We start from the raw sequence: 23,276 nt of genomic DNA, 5'->3' as shown, positions 1-23,276 counted from the left end.
AATATTTATAATTTCAAACCAGCGAACACTCTACTAATTAGAAATTACTAATTGAACTTTGGAAAATCTAAATTACAAAGTATAAATCACTATCTTTACTAAAATACCATCTAATCAATCGAATATTTAACACAATTAATTACTAATGAATTAGCTAATCATTATAAAAAGAATATAAAACAAAAATAATAATTTACATAGAGCTTACCATTCTGATCCCCTACAAACAAAACAACGCTCTACTAAATTAAAAATGACTAATTAACTTTATGAACATTTCAATAACACATTAAAAATGACAAACTGTACTAAAATAATTAAAATAGTAAGTAATCAATATTAGAAACTAGATAACTATTTACCAAGTCATTTTCAATTAACATTAAAAATTATTTAAAAATAAAAAAACAATAGCATATTTTAAACAACTACCATCCTTAATCACATACAACCCCAATAACCCACTACTAAACTGAAAATTAAATTTAAAACCATTTTAATTACACATTAAAAGATACAAACAATACTTTGGAGGAATAACTATTATTATAAAATACTAATACCAAAATAATATAATAGCCAATATATTATTGCAATTATTTAAAAACTATATTAACGTAAATTACAATATATACAGTATTTAAAAAACAATATTATTAACCTAATAAAATTACATTTTTTGACCTTTTATCTTCTTTCCCACTATATTTTGACTTGACAATATTTTTGACACAATATTCTTGTGGGACAATATTTTCCCATGATAATTTGGTAATTCACTGTCATGATGAGCATGCATGAATGCTTTGTAACACATGAGGGTTCATATCTCATAACACAGCTGCCAAATCTTTTCTTTGTCATTTCACAATGGCAGATGCCCATCTTGGTGTGGTAGATTTGAAAAAATATTAAAACAAAATGGTTGTAAAAACACATTTTTAAAAATGAAATAGAATCAAAGGAACAGGAGATGACAGAAACAGGTAAGGTTTAAAAATGTAGAGCGGAGAGAGTGTGGGTGTTAAAGTAAATGCTGCTGAGTGGAGAGAGAAAGGGGTGAACAACAGAGGAGCTGGTTGGGGAGTGAAATTAAAAAAGGAAATGTTGAGTGTAGTGGTAAGGGGTAGGGTAAGAAACGTAAGTGGTTGTGCGAAAGTGAAATGGAGCACCGCATAGCAGAAAGAGCAAGAAAAGACATACAATCCCATGGAGTTCTGAAAGTAAAATAAAAGGGAGTCCAGTCAGCTAAACAGAGGTGGGATACAACTCATCCTATGAGAACAAATTGACACAAAAATGCTTCAGGGTGAGACAACCACAAGAATAAGGAGGGAAGAACAGGGAAATGAGCTAGGCAGCCAAGCCACTGAATCAAGAGAAAGTATTAGTAGTAGTAGTAGTAGTAGTAGTAGTAGTAGTAGTAGTAGTAGTAGTAGTAGTAATAGTCATAGTATCATCATCTACCACCTAGTTAATGCTTTCATTCAAAAGCAAATACCATCTGTGCACTTGATATTTTCCATAGAATTCACAACTGGCCAGTCAAAAGTGCAATTCTGCGCTATGCTTTTAGCAAACATGAACAATGCAAACAAACTACCCCTTCTTTCACTGGCGTTCAACTTTCATGCATCTAATCCTATGCTTTGCTATTTTTATTGCATAATATTTTATAAAAGTGCTTTACTGCGGGTCATTCAATCCCAAAACTAGAATTTCCTATATCATATCCTTCATTTATGGAAAGTGTTAAAAGTGCAATTACAATACTTGTAGAACCATTTAAAACCCTGCAATTTCTGTCCTTTTGCTAGCTAGCATTAACTGCCTGTTCAAGAACGTTTTTTCAGTTTGTGGACAAAATGCATATAAGTAAAAATACAAAGAAATATTTAGTACAACTACTATTTAATCTCAAATGGCAATTCAATTGAAACACTATACATAAACTAAACAGAAGAACGTCTCAATAAGATAAATATATGAAATGAAAACCACTACTTTGAATCAACAATATTCAAATATATAAAGTACTTATATTGAGCATACAATCCCAATAGAACAATTGTGATTATACCATCAGGTAAATATTAATACTAGTTGCAAAATAGCATTATTTTTTGCTGCATGACTCCCATATATACCTAGCAACTAAAACGGTATCTTCACATCTGTGGTAAGTTTGCAAACACATAAGGCCACTCTATATACTGCATATTCCATTATTTTGAAATTGTAACAAGACAAAATGTTGTTATGAGCATAAAAAGGAGAGATGAATGAAGGGTTTCGTTCTTCAGCGGTTAGTACTGACTGCAATATTGCCCTGCAATATGAAAATAATATCAGAAGTGCGGGAAATGACTTAAACTTCCATGTTACTGATTTTGAGTGGATGCTCAATAGGAAATCTGAATTGAACATGAACAGAGGCATGCTCTGATATATTTGATTATTAACTGAGCAAAGCACATCATCGATTCCGATGCACAAATTGTTTTGAAGGTGCACCTACACTGCAACTTGTTGCCCTTCAAATGCATGTTAGTAGTGCAAAATTGGCTTTCCAGCCCCTTCTTTGATGTAGCATGTGCTGCTATCAAACTGATGCCTCATACTTTTTTGAATGGCATTACCTGCTTTGGTTGTAGGTATGACCACAAACTGGGGATATCCTTATTGGCCCAATTCATGTCCGAATTAAATTCCCATCATGAATTCACAATTTGCACCATCTTGAAAGTGGTCTACATTTTGTGTTCTCTAGCCAAGAGTGTGGGGGGAGGTAACACGTATCCCAGAAACCCAGTTGGCTCCAAAACATAACAATATAGTCAGGTTCTGGCGCCTTCCCAATTAACTACTTCTAAGCTCGGAATAACCGGGCAGTGTGGCTGAATCCATGCGGCCTACCCTGCTGACAATGAATCTCAGCTTTTCTGAGAAGGGGATTCAGTGAGAGACTGCCCCCACCTTGAGAGTGGCCATCAGAAGACTTCACAAAAGAATGAACCCTCAATAGCATCCTCAAAGAGCAGCGAGTGAGACCACCCTTTATAAATTTGGATAACGTGCTCTGTTGCATTGAAACACTCTAGCCCAGTGTGCGTCTGTGAAGCTCTGCAATGTGGTGCCCCACTAAGATGTGCAGTGGATGCAATCAAATGGATGCAAGTGATTCTCCCTGCGCAATTTAAAATCCATGTTGTGATGTCTTGTGTGATGATGACTGCAGTAATCAGTCAAACTCTGTAAACTTCATAGTTTCTGGTCATTTGAGATTTCGGGCAGTGTGCCCAGCACATTTAATAATAATAATAATAATAACAATAATAATCCAGTACAAAACTGCAATGGAGTTTTGAAGTAGTGTCACCCATGATGGTAGATGGTGATTTCAATGGAGAGTACTACCAGAATTACTGACACCAGATATGTGACTCCTGTTCTTCACTGCTATTATGAGTTGAGCTTTAAAGGGTTCAATGATGATTAAGCTACTAATTGTATGTACTATTTAGATGCATTTTCATAATTATAAACCTACATCTTACAGTATTTCTGGCTAAAATACAGTTGGACAGCTTTGTTGAATTAGACATTGTTAATCTAGTCAACCACCTTTTTACTACTGTATTTTTGCCAGATGTTCCATAAAAGCACAATGGTGTCAATGATTTCTGAAGGACTGAGAAAACTCAGGCCTTTTTTGAGGAAGTTCTTCCTGCTCTAGTCCTCCGCTCATAACGATCATGTCATCTATCGCTCAGAATGGAAAGACAGTTTAGTCAGTAGACACGAAGTTGGAATAACAATTGGGTGCTAATGAAATATCCAATATTAGAGTCTATTCAAGGGGATGACACTTGGGTACTGGGAGACCATGTTTCTGGCCTAAAATTATCTGAACACTGGTATTATTCACTACAAAAATTACACATTCTGCATATACTTTTCACAAGACTTTATTTCTGAGCTGACATAAAAAGTCACTCTCTACTCCCAAATATGATGCTTCAAACTTACATATCAGTTCTCCACAGAGGACACGCAAAGTCCTTGAGATCAAGCTGGGCTAATGAGAATACTGATGAAGATCATTATGGTTATAAACGCTAATATTATTATTATTAATAATATTATTACTATTACTACTACTACTACCATTACCATTACTACTGCTATTACAACTACTACTACTACTACTACTACAAATCATAATAATAATATTAATAATAATAATAATAACAATATTAATACAGTACAGTATGAACAGTAACAATAATAGCAATAATAATGCCATTAGACTGAAGACACAATTAAAATTATATCCTTATCTCTGGAAATCTGATATACCCAGAATGGTCTTTTACTGCTCTGGTTCTGCTCCCTGGTGCCTCCGTATGTTTCTCTAAAAGCGATTATATAAATGGTATCAGTCACTCACTCCCACAAGTCTGTGGCTCTTCAACGCCAGTTTGGCAGAAGCAGAATCTGTAATACATCCTATGATTGACTCATTCTTCCCCAGCCCTGAAACCCTTTTAGAGCCACTGGTCTGTCATGAAATCTTCCTCATTCACTATAGACCTGTGACCCTAAGCACTACTGGTGGGATGAGGCCATGAATTTTTAATACTATTCCTGTGCCATTTCGGACAAGCAATGATTTCTGATATTCTGATTTGGACCTGCGTCCCCACACCTACAGACACAACATAGCATAGGCAATATTTAGCAATATTTACTGTAGTGCAATTTGATGTATATCCAAAATCTTAAAATTCAAATCATTCAGAAAATACATCCAGTGAACTCCGATTCATAACAATGAAAAATAAATTGATTTACAGTTACTTTTACTGGGTGCGATACAGGCCTAGGATATTTGATACCTGCATGTTGTGCACTTATTTTTGCAGTCTTGCAGCAGACACCTGTTGCTGTGTCTGTCACACAGCAGATTGTTATCAATACTTTTTAGAGTGGGTTTTGAGTATCCCCCTTTCTCGTGATTGGGTGGCATCCTTGTCCCAGTATCTCTGCTTTGGACTTCTATGGCTTTCCCTCCTATGCTTGTGTTTGCCTCATCTCTGAAACATTTTGATTTCACTCTCATTTTGGTTGGTTCAGGGTATCTTCCAATACCAATGCTATCAGAAATCATTTGTGACTTAACCCAGAGGATTATTCTGTGTCTTTCTCTTCTGTCTGTGCCTCTCCCCCATCCCATATGTTTCCAAATGGATTGAAAATGTATTAAGCTTTGGTGTTAAAAATCAGTATTCACCACACATACTGCCACAGAACCTGGTCCAGTGGGTGCGTTTTAGCCATGAAACTTGGACACTTGACATCTAATCTCAGCTTTACAATTTCACCTAACAATTATGGAAATACACACTGCATTGTAAAGCTGGACACGGCCACAACACAGTGCCCTTACCCTGTGAAGGGCAGCTTCATGGCCCTGCCATCTGAATCACTTCTAACCCTGTTGTGGTCTAGTAGACTAGTGGTAAATGTGGAACTAGGAGACAGAGGTTTTAATGCGGGTGTGCCATTTGGCAAACTATATGCTCTTTGGTAATCACTTTTTTAACTTATTTCTTTACTTCCTGTTTTGCAAAGACTAGGATTATTAAGAATCACCTTAGATGCTACTTGTAAGCATGTGATTACAAATGGGTGTGTTGTTACCTCGGGAATGTGTACAGTCTCATGGTAAATTCCCATATATGCAATATGTGAGTGAATAGTTTTGGCCTGATTACAAGTTCCGCTACCTTACTGCCACCGCAGGTTCTCAAGAAGACTGCAGCGATGGCAGTCTCCCACCCACCATATTACAATGTCACCACTGGGCCACAGGCGGTGCTTTTGACAGCACGGCATATTTTTTCATATGCGTTGAAGGTGTGTATATTTTGACAGCACTAGTGTTAAATGTACACATATGCATGACTCATGAAAAAATACCTACTACCAGAACTTTCTCATTGCTGGAGTCTGGACCATATGTGCACAGTCCAGTCAATTTGCTAAGTACTGCAAAATGGGCTCACCTGGATTACGGTGCCAACAGGGTCGTTTTCTTTGGGGTCAAGGTGCTGCTGTTAAGAGGGGCCCCTGAGGAAGGGATCCCTGTGGGAGACTGAAGTGAAGAAAAGGAAATGGGTATGCGCCCCAAATCCTTCGATTCTACCAACTCGAAGCAGGCAGTCTTCTCTCCATGTTCGGGTCATTGGAAAGATGACCTATAATTCGGACAGCAGTGGACTAGTCTGTGCAGGCCGCTGATTGCTGCTTTTCACCGACTGCCTCCGAAGCGTACGGCAAATGACTGGTCGTGGTGGAACTGCCAACACCATAATATGGTGGGCGGACTGCCTATTTGGCGGGTGGTAAATCTAACGCCGACACTTAGGCGGTCCCAAGACCGTCAAAGTCATAATCAGGCCCATAGTCTTCACAGCAAGTAGAAGTAGTAGTCTCAGGTTTACTAGTTTACCAAACTGTTTGATATTGGGTAAACAATACTCTACCTTTGTCTACTGATCTAACAATATGTCAGCACTTTGAATCAGGCTTAGTGGAAGAAACAACCAACAAGGACATACTCATAGGACAGGTCCCCAGCATGGTAATCATTAACACAATCAGGACTGGTTACCTACAAGTTTGCATCTCAGTAGCTGAACGTGTTCTCAAAGCTGCAGTCTCCTCCTGCACATAACCCAGAATAATTATGCCTTTTGTGCCTGTATTATACTTCTGCTATTCTATCCACATGATTTCACACAATTGATTGACTCATTCTGGCAGCATTTTGCAACAGTTAGATCAATACATACCATACTTTTATTTTAGAAAATGATGTCTTCTTCTACTAAGCACAAGCACATTTCTATGCTGTAGAAACCAGGTACTTCTACTGAAAGAAAAATTAGAAAATACTTTTGTAGGTCTGCATTACCTTGGTAAACATGGGCTTGCCATGCTGGGTGACCATGGTGCATTGATCACAATCCACTGTGATGGATGAGTTGTGATAGGACTCTTTCGAGTGCTTGAGAATGTAATACAGATCGCTTACGCCTCCTTCATAGACAGTGCTAAAATATCTAGGAATAAGAGTCCTTCCAATAGCTGTAAGTCAAAAAAGAAATGAATGCATTAAATCAGGCCTTCAAAGAAATATGTAACTATAATGTTGATACAATAAAATGTTGTTTTGCAAGCTTTGATACAAAAATATATACACATTCATTGTTATTTTGTAAGTATTGTGCTGTATAAGGGCATGTGAATTTGTGTCTATAAAGCTATCTTGTCTAAGCTCCTCACAGTCAAGGGTGAAGGTCAGAAAGCCAAAATGGTGCTTAGTCATCTCTCTGGATCTTTAAACATTATCAACAATGTCCTGCTACGGATCCTTAAACAGCCTCCTGGGCACGGCTTACTGCCTCTTATAACTGGGTTCACTCTTCCCTTCAATAATTAACACAAAAAATGCCCCCAAACTTAAACATCTCAAAAATATTACTTCTAACCTGTAAGTGCAGCAGTTTTCCATTTTGTTGGCATATCACGCCTTGATCTATAATCCCACGTTTCCCTGCTCAGAACGCTAATTAGCACTTTATGTGTCTCCTAAATCCAGTAAGCAGACAGCATATATTACATAGTTCAATGGATGTAAGTTGGCTATCTAGTCATCCCAATGGTTCATACGAGTGTATTACCATCACCAAAATGAAGCTGAACTAATAATATGCATTGAGCCTACACTGGTTAACCTGAAATCCCATTTTGCAACTCCTTACTGACAATTTAATCTCCTGAAATCAGACCACATGCCTATTTATTGAATGTAATTCTTCTCAATGAACTTCCACACCTCGGATAAAAAATGTCCTTGGCTCTTGCTTCAGTTGCGCAAAAGTGTAGAATTAGCTTAATTCTCCTGCTTCCAGTACATCCTTGTGTCACAATGCGTAAGATTTACAATTGCATTATAATAGTCTCATGATTGTATAAGATTAATTTAAATTCATATCTCTTGATACTAAGAGTGTCCTCAAGACTTCAGCTGGCATGAGACACTGGGATTACATTGCACATATGTTTTTTTCAACCCAGCTTGATGTCTTTTAGCTAGTCAATCAGGATCAAATGGTTCTTTTATTTATTTTTTATTCTTCCAGAGTTTTATATAGCACAAGCTTGACCCGAAGGTATCAGAGCACTTTACATGAGCACCAGTTGCGTCATAGACGGATACTTTCTTTTTTTTTTGTTAGGCACGGGGAGACTAAGGGGCAGATTTATGTTAACTGGCGCATCCCCAGGGATGCGCCAGTTAACATGCGCAACAGTGCGCCACAGTGCGCCACAGCTCCGCCACCCATGGTGCGCCGCATTTATAATGCGGCGCACCATAGGGCAAAAACGGCACAGATGGGTGACGCATCTGTGCCGGAAATGTGGCGCATTGCTGGAGTTGCGTCGCAAGCGCAACGCAGCTCCAGCAAGGCTCGGGGGTACACCATGTGCACAATGCTGCGTCAAGACCTACGCCTGCTTCAAGCAGGCGCAGGGTTTTGACGCAGCATTGCCCTGAAAGTGACTGAGTGAAATCTCATAGATTTCACTCAGCCACTTTCAGGAGGTGTTCCTGCGCAGGAACGCCCCCCCCCTGTGCAGGAACGCCTCCTTATGGCGCAGTGCTTTACAACGTGATGCATCTCCTAGATGCGTCACGTTGTAAATAGGGCGCATTGTTTGCGCCGCAGTTGCGTCAAATAAAGTGACGCAATTGCGGCGCAAAGAGGCGCAACGGCCTCATAAATCTGCCCCTAAGTGATTTGTCCAGAATCACAGGGTGTTGAGGGTCCCTGTCGAGACTCGAACCCAGTTCCCCAGCATTGAGGTTGGCCGCTCTAGTGGATGGGCCACATCCTCTCCCCTAGCTGTGCCTTGCTCATGAAGTACCTCACCAAGAAGAAAATCTGCTTAGCCCACAAATGACTGTACTCAGTAGCACACCACTGATTGTGATCCACTGAACCATGCAACTAGAAATTCAAATCTCACATGTACCCTCATCAGTGATTGTTCTGTTAGAGTGCCTCTAGAACACTTTTCCAACACATACCAGAAACAAGTCAACAGAGTGTGAGGTTTTCCTTGTCGCCCTGTGCCAATACTCAACTTCAAAATCAATGGGCATTAAACACCAGGCTGCTTTTCCGGTATTTAGAAAAAGGATGACAGTTGTCATGGAACAACCCCATTAAGCATCAATTTTCAAAAAAATTGACTTCAGGTGTTCTGTGTGCCACTACCTCACACTGGGCCTGAGTTACAAATGTAAAAACGTAAACTTTTTTGAAATGGTTTGGAATTCACAATTTTTTTTCACAAATAGTATCTTTACGACTGCCTATCTTTTTATATGCGGAGTCTCTGTCACAAATGCAGATGGATTCTTTGTGAAAGCCAAAAAATGTAATCCTACACAAAATTGTAAGTTTTCCCATGTAAATCAGGTCCACTATTAGTAAATACTACATTCATAAATTGTAATGAAATTAAGTAAAACACGTTCAAGTTTTTGACCACATGGAATAAGAATTTATTCTGTATGTCATTTGGAATACTCTTATTAGATTAATATTCCATTATCAATAAACTAAAGTCAAAGTCAAAGAATTTATATAGCGCACTACATACCCAGAGGGTCTCAAGGCGCTTAGGTAGGGAGGAGGATTACTTGTCAAATATCCACGTTTTAAGTTGCTTTCTGAATGCTAGGTGGTTCTGGGTAAGGCGAAGGTAAGTGGGGAGTGAGTTCCATGTTTTAGCTGCCAGGTATGAGAAGGATCTACCTCCCATGGTGGTCTTGTTGATGCGAGGTAAAGTGGCGAGGGCTTGGCTGGAAGAACGTAGTTGGCGGGAGGGGGTGTAGAAGGACAGTCGTGAGTTGAGGCATTCTGGTCCGATATCGTAGAGTGATTTGTGTGCGTGGGTTAGAAGTCGGAAAGTGATCCTCTTATTGACGGGTAGCCAGTGGAGGTTTTTCAGGTGACCAGAGATGTGTTCGTTACGCGGGATGTCTAATATGATCCTGGCTGAGGCGTTTTGGATTCGTTGGAGTTTTTTCTGGAGTTTAGCGGTAGTACCTGCGTAGAGGGTGTTTCCGTAGTCCAGTCGGCTCGTGACCAGAGCATGGGTGACTGTTTTTCTGGTTTCGGTGGGGATCCAGCGAAATGTTTTTTTGAGCATGCGAAGAATGTTGAAGCAGGATGAGGAGACGGCGCTGACTTGTCTGTTCATTGAAAGTGAGGAATCCAGGATAACGCCTAGGTTCCGTGCGTGGTCTGTCGGGATGGGTGCTTTTCCAAGGGCTCCCGGCCACCAAGAGTCGTCCCAAGCAGAGGGGGATGTACCTAAGATGAGGACTTCTGTTTTATCTGAGTTCAGTTTCAGACGGCTGTGTTTCATCCATTCGGCAACTTCTTTCATTCCTTCGTGTAGGTTAGTTTTGGCGGTGCTGGGGTCATTGGTGAGAGAAAGGATCAGTTGAGTGTCATCCGCGTAAGAGATGATGTTGAGGTTGTGTTGGCGGGCGATGGCCGCGAGGGGGCTCATGTATACGTTGAAGAGGGTGGGACTGAGTGAGGATCCTTGTGGTACGCCACAGATGACTTCAGTGGCCTCGGACTTGAATGGTGGAAGGCGGACTCTCTGGGTTCTTCCGGTGAGGAACGAGGTGATCCATTCAAGTGCTTTTCCTTGTATTCCGATGTTTCTGAGGCGTTGTAAAAGGGTGTTGTGGCAGACTGTGTCGAAGGCTGCAGAGAGGTCGAGGAGGATGAGGGCGACTGTGTCTCCATTGTCCAGTAGAGTTCGAATGTCGTCTGTTGCTGCGATGAGGGCGGTCTCAGTGCTGTGTTTTGCTCGGAAGCCAGACTGTGAGGAGTCGAGGGATTTGTTGGCTTCGAGGAAGGCGGCGAGCTGGTTGTTGACAGCTTTCTCGATGACTTTGGCCGGGAAAGGAAGGAGCGAGATGGGGCGGTAATTTTTTAGTTCGGTGGGGTCCGCTGTGGGTTTTTTCAGAAGGGCGGTGAGTTCAGCGTGTTTCCAGCTTTCCGGGAAGGTGGCGGAGTTGAAGGAGCAGTTGATGACGTCTCGGAGGTGCGGTGCTATGACGGAATCTGCTTTGTTGAAGATGTGGTGAGGGCATGGGTCTGTGGGGGATCCTGAGTGGATGGAGTTCATCAGGCGGATGGTGTCCTCAGTGGAGATTGGGTTCCAGTCGTTAAGGGTGTTCAAGGGGGGAGAATGTTCATCATATGGTGAAATAGGAAGATTACTCTCTTCTACAAAAATTCTAAAACTGATTGTCAGCTCCACTTTTTGTTATGGTTTTGATTTGGTCACAAGATTGGTCAATTTGATTATATTCTCATTTAAATGAGAAACAATAAATGACCCCTTGAATGACTAGAAATGAGACCATGCCATATTTAGGGGTTTCACTTTTTCTTAGCAAACTATGGGGCATAAGACCAAGCCCCTATCGCCACCACAACGTCACTTTTACCGGCGTTGTGGTGGCTTTTGGGGCTGCACCTTATGTACAAGGCAGCGTTAAGCCACTTAATGTAGCTTAAAGCTGCCTTGTAAATAAGGCCCCCTTTGAAGCTGTGGTTAGCATGAAAGGGGTGGGCAGTGGGTGTTGCAGTGGGCGTTCCACCTCAGCACACATTCATTTTGACTCTGCCCCCTATGTACAAGGGTGGCGTACATAGGAGGCATACCAAAATTAAGACCAGGTAAATCCTGGTCTTAAGTTGGCGAAACGAGAATAAATGCATTATTTTTCCTCGTCTTTGCTTTTTCCATGTGTGCCGCCTTGGGCAGCACACATGGAAAAAGCAAAATGCCATGGTTTGTTTATGTACAGGAAGGTGTCCCTTCCTGTCCATAAACAATCTTTTTTTTTTTTAAATGCGATTTTGGCACTTTCATATGTGCTGCATGAAGCAGCACATATTAAGGTGACGGATTGTTTATGTGCAGGAAGGGATACCTTCCTACACAGAAACAATCCTCCCCTAAACACTCCACTTCATTGTACATATACCCCCTTGTCGATAGCCACATTTTTTTTATTGTCTCCCTTCTAAAGTGTCTCCCATTATTATGCAGATCAATCCTTCTCATGCATGCTCCCTTTTGAGCGTCCCCAAAATGTTCGAATGTTAATATGTGCACAAAAGAGCTGGATCCTCCATTGTGAGTATGTTTTTAAAAATAGGTAAATAAATTCCAGATGTGTAAAGCGTGATTATCACTACTAAGGGTATCCAGACACTCTGGGCCTTCGGGGAGATTAAGTGAGCTATTGCCCAGAGTCACATGATGCTGAACTGAGCTGCCGCCGGCAACTGAGTCGTGATTTGCGGCAGCGGTGTCAGCCACTGTGGTGGCTGCGCCACACCTTTCCTAAAATTTGCTGTGTCATGGCCTGTTGACCTCCAGAAAGATTGGTAAACATCAGATAGGAGCCAACCTTCTCAGAATGTGCTCTGAGTGCGCCTTTTCAGAGCATATAAACGCTTGCACAACTATGCCATAGATAGCTGACAGAAAAGTGGCACCTAGCAATAAATAAAACTACAATTAAATGTTAAGTTATGCATATTTGTATGGTGCACTAATCACCTGTAAGGCTCTTCACAGGTGGGTAGATGGAATACTGCCAGGAGTTTATATGAAGAGCCAGATATTCTGCTTGTTACAGGACTCAGAAGAATTGAGGAGGTTTTTATTCACCGAGTCTCATTGAACGGAATCTTTGGATTCAATATCTCTTGCAAGTTTACGTCATTAAAGGACAGTGATCGTTGGAGCACACCATTTATTGGTGGCCAACCTCCTTGATTGGGGTGCTGTGTCTACCATTATATATATATAGGTTCCCTCCCATTCCCTGTCCTGAGGAAGACCCGTAGCTGAGGTGTTGATCCTCCCAGCAATGCGCAAGGGTCGAAACGTCGACAATCCCCCCCATTGTGAAGCCTGAACCCCTACTCCCCTTCCCCTTTATTTAGATAACGTATTTGATTATTTTGATTAACTACGTGGGTAAGGCTCCTACGAAGGGATTTGTACCTGTTTTTCTTGAAATATTGACTTCTTCTTTAGAATTCAGTTTTTCCTTTTTCCTATCACTTGAGCACCACTTTTTGCACTTTCTACTGCACCTGACAGCATCCTTTAGATTTTCTCAATTTCTTTGTTTTAATGAATACGTGTATGCAAATGTATAATAAATTGAGAAATAATATATCTCTGTGCAAAGTTGTTTTCTGAATTAATTATGGGTACCATTTCCTTGTTTTAGATTTGAAATGCATTTGGCCTTTCACATGTGTTTTTCTCTATTTTAGGATTAAGTCCTATGAAGTATATATAAAAAAGTTTCTTTGATGTATTATCTGTATAAACTTATGAATAGAAGTCTAGGACCATTTCATAACTGTACCGTCTGTCGCAATAGGGCAAAAAGGAACAGAGCCTAGCTGTATCACAGTAATCTTCTCAAGGAACGTAAACCTGGCAGATTCTTGTCGAGTTCTAAGGGTGCTCATTTAAGAGGGCTAATTTCATGCATGTGTCTTAATGATGTTTTGGAGGTGAGTGAGCACTAATGAGGAGAAGAGGACAACAGTAAAGAAGAGCTTATCAACGTGATCCCTACACATTCACATGTTCAAGAATTTTTACTTATTTCTGAAAATCTGAAAGATCGGTGTGTTGCTTAGAGCAGCTTACTATAGTGCCAAATTAGGCCCAATTACCTAATATGGGCCTAAACGTATGTTTACACCAGAAACAGGATTACAAGTTGAGTGCCAATTGCTCCCGTTGAGGGTATTTACCCTTCATATTTTCAGCAAACACCTACAGCAAATCAGCAGGACAAACATATTGCAATTCTGTTTTGCACACCTCAGAAGAAGGAAACCATGCACAATCAGTACTTTGGGCCAAATGTACGATCGTTTTTAGCTGTCGCACGGAAAATTAGGCTGTTTGCGACCGCTAAAAAGTGTTGTAGCATGTACAAACCCAATTTTGCAAGTCTGTAACCTATTACTGACTCTCAAAATAGGGTTTGCGAGTCGCTATTAGGAAAGGGCGTGTCAAGGACGTCCATTCCTAAGAGCGAGTCACACTGGTATGTACGATTGTTTTGCGACTGCAACTGGGGTCGTAAAACAATTGCAGTTACCACCTACTTCAAGTAGATGGTAAGCCAGTCGCAAACGGGAAGGGGTCCCCAGGTGGCCCCTCCCCTTTGTGAATGTATGCAAAAATATTTTCTAAGAGCAGGAAGTGGTCCCGGGGACCACTGCATCCCCTTGAAAACATGAAAAGAAAACATTTCCTTTTTTTTTTTTAAATGCATCCCATTTTCCTTTAAAGAAAATGTGCGACATATAAAAAAAATGTTGCTTCATTTAAAAAGTAAACATAGACATGGTGGTCTGCTGACCCCAGCAGGCCACCATCCATTGTGATAGCCCATTCCCAATGGGGCGCAAATTGCGATCTGCATCATGAATGTTGATGAGGCAGGTAATATGCGACCCCAAAGTCTGAGACACATTAGTACATTCTATTTTGCGACTCGCTAATTTACAAGTTGCAAAAAATTGCTAATAAGATTGGTCATACATCCATCTGACCCTTTATCCCTTATTCCGAAGTCTGCAACTCAGAATAAGGTACAGATTGTGCATGCACTAACACGGGTATTCCATATCAACAATAAATAACAGGTTTGCAGTTGACTCAGAGCCCCTGACACAACTTTTCAGTCATCTTCTTGAACAGTTAGGTGAAAACTGAGAAGTTATTTCACACAACTTAAGAGTCCAAAGAGAACCCAACAAGGGGGCAAACAACTTCATATAGTCGAGAGGTTCAAAGCATATGCAGTGTACCATGCTGACCTAGTGGTTAGAATAGTTTTACAAACATAAATGCAAAGGAAGCAGCTAGATTATATCAAGATTGTAAAACAGAGGGATTGGGAAAAAGAGGGATGAATGGCCTTTGTGACACTTGCGCAGATGGGGCGAGAGAAGAGCAATATATAATCCGTACCAGGAGCATTATATCAACAAAATAATAAAGCGGAGAAGAGGGATTGATGAAGCACACTGCAGACAATCTTGCCTCCGTTGGAGGCTAACTGCTCCGCGGCCCTCTCGGGCCCACTTTTTCCCAGTGGGACGGGTAAGTGGTGTGAGATTTGTCACACTTGGTAAAATATGACTGCAGGAGTTAGCATTTATCCATGCAATAAATACCTCTCAATTACGGAATACAGATGGCTTTGGAGCTTAACACACAACAACAAGTATGTTCCAGATAAATATGAGCATTTTTTCCGAAAATATCGTAAGGTTTGACCTGCTAATATGTATCACAAAAACTCGTAAATTGTAAGTACCGCCATATCGCAAATAAAAGGGCCGCTCGTATGAGGGCCTGTAGAAAGGCTTTCCTTTCTCCACTTTTCCATGGATGCATGGTTGACCTCTAATTATGCAGCTTTTCCCATTGAACTGCAGTACACAACGTGAGCAAGCAATAGTGGTATTTCTAAAGATTTTGCAGTGCGCATTCAAAGAACTTAAAGGCCCGAAGAGAATTACGCATGCGCAATAGAATTCTACGAAGTTATCACTGAAACGTATTAATCAAATTTGGAATTTCTGATAGAGGCAATTTCTTAGCTTTGCTCCTCTTGGTTTCTAAACTCAGTTCCGCTCAGCGCTGCTCTTCGCCCAGGATCTTGCTGCTTCAGTCGGTTGCTTTGCCATTCAGGAAAGTTCATTGCTTCCCCGGGGACACCATTTTATTTTTGAGAGACGCCTGTATTTGCTGTCTTGGTCCTGAAAGGAACACTCAGGAGATGTGATTAGCAGTCACTTGTTTCAGTAAACACTGCCTGTAACATATGCCTCTCAAGCAATGTGTATCCAAACATACAATTTACAAATAATTAACACGATGTTAATTAGTCACATTAATTTATGCCACTCTGTGGAATAATTTCCTCCGAGTCTTCAGGAATCCTGCCAGCAGTTTGAGCGGAAGGCTATGGAAATGTGTGTGAGGAAGCTGTGGTGATGCGTCGCTCGAATGAAAATCAATCTGGTTTAGTTACGAATTAAGGCGATTTTACGTGCAGAAGGCCACGGTCTACAGGCCCACACAGTTGCAATAGAACTGTGTGTGCAGAATGAAAAAGAAACACAAACACACCGAAATAACAGCATAAAATACTTCCCCATTGGACCAACAGATTCGTATGTTCGAGTCATACTAGGTACATTCTGAGATATTTTCAGAGTGCGCAATCTATAGTTCTGAGTAGATCAAATGAAGGAGTAAAGAAACAAAATCTAGTGTGAATAGAATACAATCAAATTATTAGCTCCCTGCGTTTAATGCCAGGCAAAAGGTAGTAAGGTTTAAACAGATCAGCCAGATTTCTTCTTTGTATGGAGCACTGTGGGCAGAAGGGTTGACAGACATTGAATACTGCCTTTTAATTTTGCTGACGGTACGGCGGGGTTGGTCGCAGCGGCGCAGCATGGGTGTCATAAGTCCTCATACAGGCAAGGGAGATGGGCCCCATAGCCAGAGTTTAATAACCAAATACATCCAAAATTGGAATTTAGAGGGCTCTTCACACTCTAGGGGCCTGGTGAAACTTCACTTACCGCACTTTTGATTTCTGTGCCCCAGGTTGGTGGTGTTGTAACACTGCTACTTTCTTAGTAGGAACTATGCTACATAAAAGTTGAGCTGGTGACGGCCTGCACCCCCTCAGCCCCGGCTATCTCACAAATCCAGTGTCTTTCGACCTCGCCTGTCCGAGACTACAGGTGCACCCGCCGCTCTATGCATACTCCACGTGGATCGCCACAGCTTTTAGATCCCTGGCTTTCTACTACCGCCAATACCCGGCGCTCCTACCCCACCTCCCGCTTAGACACTGGATGCATACTTACTCAGCCTTGGGCGCCACACGCCCGACCGCCGCCGCTGCATATCCGCCTTGGATTATCTAACCAATATCTCAGCCCACGAGTGTTTACTAGTCCGGGGCTCCCACGGTCCACCCGCATCTTCTACTCGACACGGGGCAATCCAGTAGTTCGCCGACTCAGCTCCACCCCCACCGTCTATCTGTTCTTGCACGCTGTACACCTCAGACCGGGTTGGAAGTATCACCGGTCACATGCGGACTGCTCTCCTACTGCTTCAAACAATGAATAGCCCTGAAGAGTCACAGGGTCACCTCTTGTGCCGAACCACGTGTCGGCTAGTGTTTGGTTTAATACAGTCATTGCCTTGTGATAAAAAACCTTTTCCAAAACCTACACTGGTGTCGACCGCTGCTTTGTCAAATTGTGAAAACACCTATACTAACTCTGTAATACCCTCGCCACGTGTGGTTTGTGGCGCCCTCAGGACTGAGGTGCAGGTAGCGGCTTAGTGACTGTCGTCCAGAAGCGTAAATGATACTGAGGCGGTGGTGCAAAGTGGGGCTTTTAGAAAGGGCCCTTTTTGCAGGGTTATCCCCAAACTTTTAGCTTCTTCCTCCTATGTTTTCTTGACCTGTATTTTGTTGGCTATAAGACTCTGGGCACTTTTCCACTGCTGACCAGTGCTAAAGTGCATATTATCTCTGTGTAAATTGTTATCGTCATTGGTTCTCCCTGACTGGCATATTTGATTTACCAGTAGGTCTCTAATAAAGTGCACTGAGTGCGCCAGGGCTGGTAAATCAAATGTTACTAGTGGGCCTGCAGCACGGATTGTGCCACCCACATTAGTAGCCCTGAAAAGATGTCTCAGGCCTGCCACCGCGGTGCCTGTGCGCAGTTTGTTAACTGCCATGTAGACTTGGCAAGTGCACCTACTTGTAAACACCAGATTGTACCTAGTAGTCAAAAGAGTGAGTTATTCACCAGGAATCACAACGCGAGTACAATACAGATAACACCCGTGGAAACACACCATGCAAGCTTAAATGTGATGTTGGCCGAGTAAGGGCTCAAGGACGTATGGAATAAATTCCCATCAGTAGCCACACTGTACTGCCCTCTTTTGCATCATTTGGGTTCTCCTCGCCCAGGAGACAGAACAAAACGGCCGGTCAGATGTTACCGTGACCGAAATGGAAATGTGAGAGGAGAGTATTGTATGATTTAGTGGCGACTGAGAAAAAGCAGTGTGAGGTGATAGGGGTGAAAAAGTGAGTGATTATAAAATTAGGTGAACTGGGTAGAGATCAAGAATTTATTAGTGTCTCCCAGTCCCTAAGGCTAAAAGACAAGTGCAAGTGCGGGTTTGAAATAATATCTGCAATCAGTAGTGGTCGACATGTTTCTGCATAAAGAGAAAAGAGTTTCCATGCATTCCTCAGGACCTGTTGTTTCAAAAACTACTGCTTTTCGTGAAAAATAATTTAAAAGATATCACCTGAAAAGTCCAGGTTGTGTGCTCAACCATGTACCATAAACGATGGTTGAGAAGCTTCACCCAACCTGGCTGCGGCTCAGGTATGAGGAGCACCGCTCTATCCGTCGGTGTCTCCCGACAGTCATCCGAGCTGTCTGGGGGGTGCACCTACTTGCCAGGCCCTAACCTTCCTTTTTCTTACAATTAGGGCAACCCTATGGTAGGCCCAAGTTATCCCTCTGGGCAGGGTGAAGTGTATATGAAAGGTAGGACATGTACTGGTGTGTGTAACATGTCCTGGTTAGTGAAATACTGCCAAATTTGTTTTTCACTATTGTAAGGCTATCTTTCCCCATAGGGCCGAATGGGGAATGCTTTGTAACATTTTGCAAGCAAATCTTCCCATAGGGATAAGATGGAAAAATTGAGTTTAGTATCTCTGAACTCAGGATTTAATAACACATCTTTTAATTAAGATGGTTTTTGAATTGTGTGTTTGAAAATACCACTTTTTAGAAAGTGGATATTTTCTTGTTCAACCCTCCTATGTGCCTCTGACTGGTTGTAGATTGAATATCTCGCTTTGGAGTGGCTGGGGAAGTGCAGCGGCTCTAGGAGCCTGGATGAGTCAGCACTAGGCTGAATAAACCTGATCTGCATTTGGAGTGGTGGGAAGAGTACCACCTGCACCTGAATAGGGCTGTGCTTGCCTTCCACAATGTTGGCATCACCCTCCTGTGGTGTGTCTGAAGCCAATGCCCACACTAACAAAGTATGTTGCTGTGCACTGGCAGAGTGCCCCCAGAACTGCTTTGAACTGAGCAAAGACATTTTGGGGTATAAGTATCAGACCCAAAACTCCACACTTTAGATAGATCATTCCTGGAATTCAAAAGGAACCTTTGCCAAGGAGAAGAGCTGAAGAGACTGAGAAGAAGTACTGCCCTTGCTGTGTGTCTGGGGTTGACCTACAGTTGCTCTTTCTGCTAAGGAAAGGAGAAGGACTTTTCTGTGTGCTGTATCCCCTGCTTGAAGGAGATATCCAAGGGCCCGAAGTGTGCTGGCCTCCTGCTTTGAAGTCTCTGAGACACAAAAGACTTCCTGCAAAGCTGTTGGTGCTGCTGGACTCTGCCATCTGTGAGTCCTACCCTTGCTTGAGGTGCCTCCTTCCAGTTACCAGGTTGGTTTTGCAGCTAATTTCTGTAAGAACTGGCACAAAGCATCGCAAAGCCATGGAAACACTCTCGGAACCAGCGTCGGACAACGGAAAGTCTCGCCGAGTCTCACCCGGTGACACAAATTCTCACCGCTCAGCACTAATGCCATCCAGCACGAAATCTCGCAAAGCGATGCATCACCTCGGTGTGTCACATATCGTACCTGTGCACCAAGTTTTCCATGCATCACCTGCAGACCAGAACGGTCTTGGATTTCAGTGCTTCACTTTCCCCTACAGTCCAGATTTGACACATTACTTCTCCTGTGTGCAGCAGAGCTGTCGCCACGCCGCCCCAAGGACTCAGGAACTGAGGCATTGCTGTGTTTTCCAACGCTTCCTTTCTCGGCGGCTGTTTGGCCTTGTGAATTTAATGCATCTTCAGGTACTTTGTGTAAAAGTCATGCATCCATAGTTTTCTATGGTATACGTTCTTGAAACCTCTTGAAAGTCATATTTTTAACTGTATATGTTGGATTTTTGTCCTTTTGGTCTTGTTAAGTTTAGATAAAGATATTTAAGTTTTCTAAACTAATGTGGTGTCCATTTGTGGTGTTTTCACTGTGTTACTGTGAGTGTTGGTACAAATACTTTATATATTGCCTTTGGGATAAACCTGTCTGCTTGTGCCACATCACCAAGGGGGAGAGAAAGGTTTATCTAGAGTGTGCATCCCCCTTACCCTGACTAGAAGCAAGGGTCCCTATTTGGACAAAGGTACCTACCTCGGCCAACTAGAGACCCCCATTTCTAACAGGGGCGGTGCACATTGCAGCGCTGACAGGTCACGGTGCAGTCGGCGGTGCAGGTCGATAGGCGCTGGCGTCGATAGGGCCAGACTGCGGTGTGGGATGGGGTGGAGCATCATGTGACTTATTAGCTTTGGCCCAAACCACGGTGCAGGCAGTGGTGGCAATGTCAGCTAGCAGGGGCGCTGTCGGTTGTAGCAAGGTGGTGGAGTGAACTGAGGCAGTGCGGTGCCTACAGGTTGCAGTTTAAGCAGCTGTTCGGTGATGGCGGTCATCGTCAGTGAGACGAGAGTTGCGGTGCAAAGTGCGGCAGTGCCCTCTACTGTGTTTTCAAATCACGGTGAAGGTGTCGGACTGCGTTTCCCCTCTATGGCAACTGGAACGCATGGTCCCAGAGGCGGTACGAGGAGGAAGATTGAGTCTTGGCTGTTCCTGAGACTGCTTGAACAGGGGGTTAGCTCTTCTTCAAGTCCTTGGAGACATTCCGCAGAAAAAGTTTCAGGAAATTCAGTCCAGTCTTTTCTCTGCCCAAGACAGAAGGAGCTACTGCAGGCCGACACAGCAAAGTGGTAGTCTCTCCTCACAGCTTCCCAAGCTCTTCTTCTTGGCAGGTTCCTTGATCCAAGCGAGTTCTAAAGTCCTGGAGTCTGGGCCCCAATATTTATAAAACATTTCCCTTATTTCTCTTGTGTCAGAGAGTGTCAGGGCTCAGTCAAAACCAGTTCTGTACTCTCTGGCCCAACTTCTTGGCAGGAGGCAGAGACAGCATTGTCCAAGGTAGACCAGGCCTATTCAGGTGCAAGGAAATCTCCTCCCACTACTCCAAATGCAGCCCAGCCCTAACTCATCTAGGAAAGGCAGGAAACACCTCAACCCCCCCAGTGGCCACCTGAAGGGAATGCACATACCCAGCCCCTGTCACTGCAAAACCAGACATTCAATCCACAACCCAGCAGAGGCAAACATGATGGCTAAGCAAGAAAAAAGTCACTTCGCAAAATGGTATTTTCAAACTCACAATATTAAAATCACCTTTACTAAAATATGCATATTTATATTCAGGCATACTAAACTCTATCTTTCTACCTTGTCCCCATGGGAAGTTATACTTGTAAGAAGCTACAAAGTATTCCCAATTTTATCCTATGGTTTGATTAGATTTTTGGTTTTGTATAGTGCTCAAATGCCCAGAGGCATCTTGGCGCTGCTGCTGTCATTGTGCGGTGCTGCAGGGAGAATGGTTACTACTAATTAATGGCGTGTGAACAGCCAGGTTTTTATTTGCTTTGAATGGTCAGGAAGTCAGAGCATTTCCTAATAGCCAAAGGTAGGCCATTCTAGTGTATAGCTGCTTTCAGTAGAAAGCTCCTATCACCCCAGGCAGTGCGCTTTGCTCTACAGGGGATAGCAGCATTGCGTCTGAGGATCTAAGCTTTCTGCCTAGTGAATACAGGCAAATGTTTCACGAAAGCAGCTTGGTCCTGATTTGTACAACGCTTTAAAGGTTATGCATAAAGTCTTGAATTATTGATGACTTGCTATAGGTAGCAGTGCAAATTGACCTCTGACTTATATTTGGGAATTTCAGAGCGAAGTCGGGCTGCTGCGTTTTGCAGTGTTTGAAGTTTTTGTAATGACATTTTTTGAATACCAATAAAGAGAGCATTTCCATAGTCCAACTTGGCCAAAATATGGGAAGGGACAACTGTTTTTGAATTTCATTTGCGATGTATGGACAGATTTTCTTTATTAGTTTTAGTGTATAGAACACAGAAGAAGAGAGTGCTCTTACTTGATGGTCAAAGTGGAGTTTATCATCGAAGATCACTCCCATATTCTGGGGCCACTAAAGTGGCGATCTAAAGGATCTGATGTTTCCGAATAGTAGCACCTCTCTTTTACCGGCTTTTAATTTTAGGCAATTTGTTTTCATCCAGTGATCTATTTGGACCATGCATGAGTTGAATCTATGACCCACTTCTTCCTGCTCTTTGGCAATTGACACCACAATTTGGGTGTCATCGGCGTAGGACACAACTGAAAAACCTGGGGACTTTATCAGTTTGACCAGGGTGGGGCCTAGTGAGGAGTCCTGCGGTACCCCACAGGGCAAACTTAATAGATTTCAAGGGTGCAAGGGTTACAAAAGAATACCCTGTTGCACCCCTGAAATTATGATTTATCCACATGTTGCAGATACACATGCCCCAAGGGAATGTGTGTGTGTAACATGTGACTAAAATACACTTTAGTGCATTTTTCAAAGAAATCAAAAATTACCATCAATTTTAGATTGACAGTAATTTGTGATTCATATTTGGGAAATCGCAAATACTATTTGTTTAATGCATTGCATTTAAGGAATCGCAGTGTGCGATTCCTTAAATGCAATTGCAATTTAAGTTATCGCAAATTTAGCGATTCCTTTAACTGCGATTTTGGGGTGATGCATCCCAAATGCAAAAATACCGGTCCGAAAGGGGCAGATTCTGTGAATCTTATAGTTTGCGACCGGTTTCTAGGTTGAGGCATGGGGTCCTAAATGGACAGAGTAAAGGGTGCAGTAGCACAGGGCAGGCCATAATACCGCTAAAAACTATATAACAAATCCTCACACATAGCAAACACTGCATCCCAACGGAGCACTGACATATAAACACTACCCAATGCAGACCAGCAGGAAGGCAGCTCTGAGATGAATTTCACACATGCCAGTTAGCTCTGGTTATGTTACAACTGAAAGCTAAACA

The 23,276-nt window shown here is 42.3% G+C and overlaps 1 protein-coding gene across 2 annotated transcripts in view; it reads right to left on the bottom strand.

Moving 5' to 3' along the window:
• LDB2 (LIM domain binding 2) overlaps positions 1 to 23,276 on the bottom strand; it is a 1,197,779-nt gene that overhangs the window by 469,789 nt on the left and 704,714 nt on the right. For both annotated transcript variants that reach the window (XM_086964513.1, XM_086964515.1), the window contains exon 3: positions 6,980 to 7,152. In XM_086964513.1, the coding sequence (XP_086820639.1) occupies positions 6,980 to 7,152 (173 nt within the window). The remainder of the gene's footprint in view (positions 1 to 6,979; positions 7,153 to 23,276) is intronic.

Source organism: Lissotriton vulgaris, chromosome 3_2 (assembly GCF_964263255.1).
Source record: "Lissotriton vulgaris chromosome 3_2, aLisVul1.2, whole genome shotgun sequence".
NCBI lineage: Eukaryota > Metazoa > Chordata > Amphibia > Caudata > Salamandridae > Lissotriton > Lissotriton vulgaris.
This window is presented reverse-complemented; position numbering and strand designations above follow the sequence as displayed.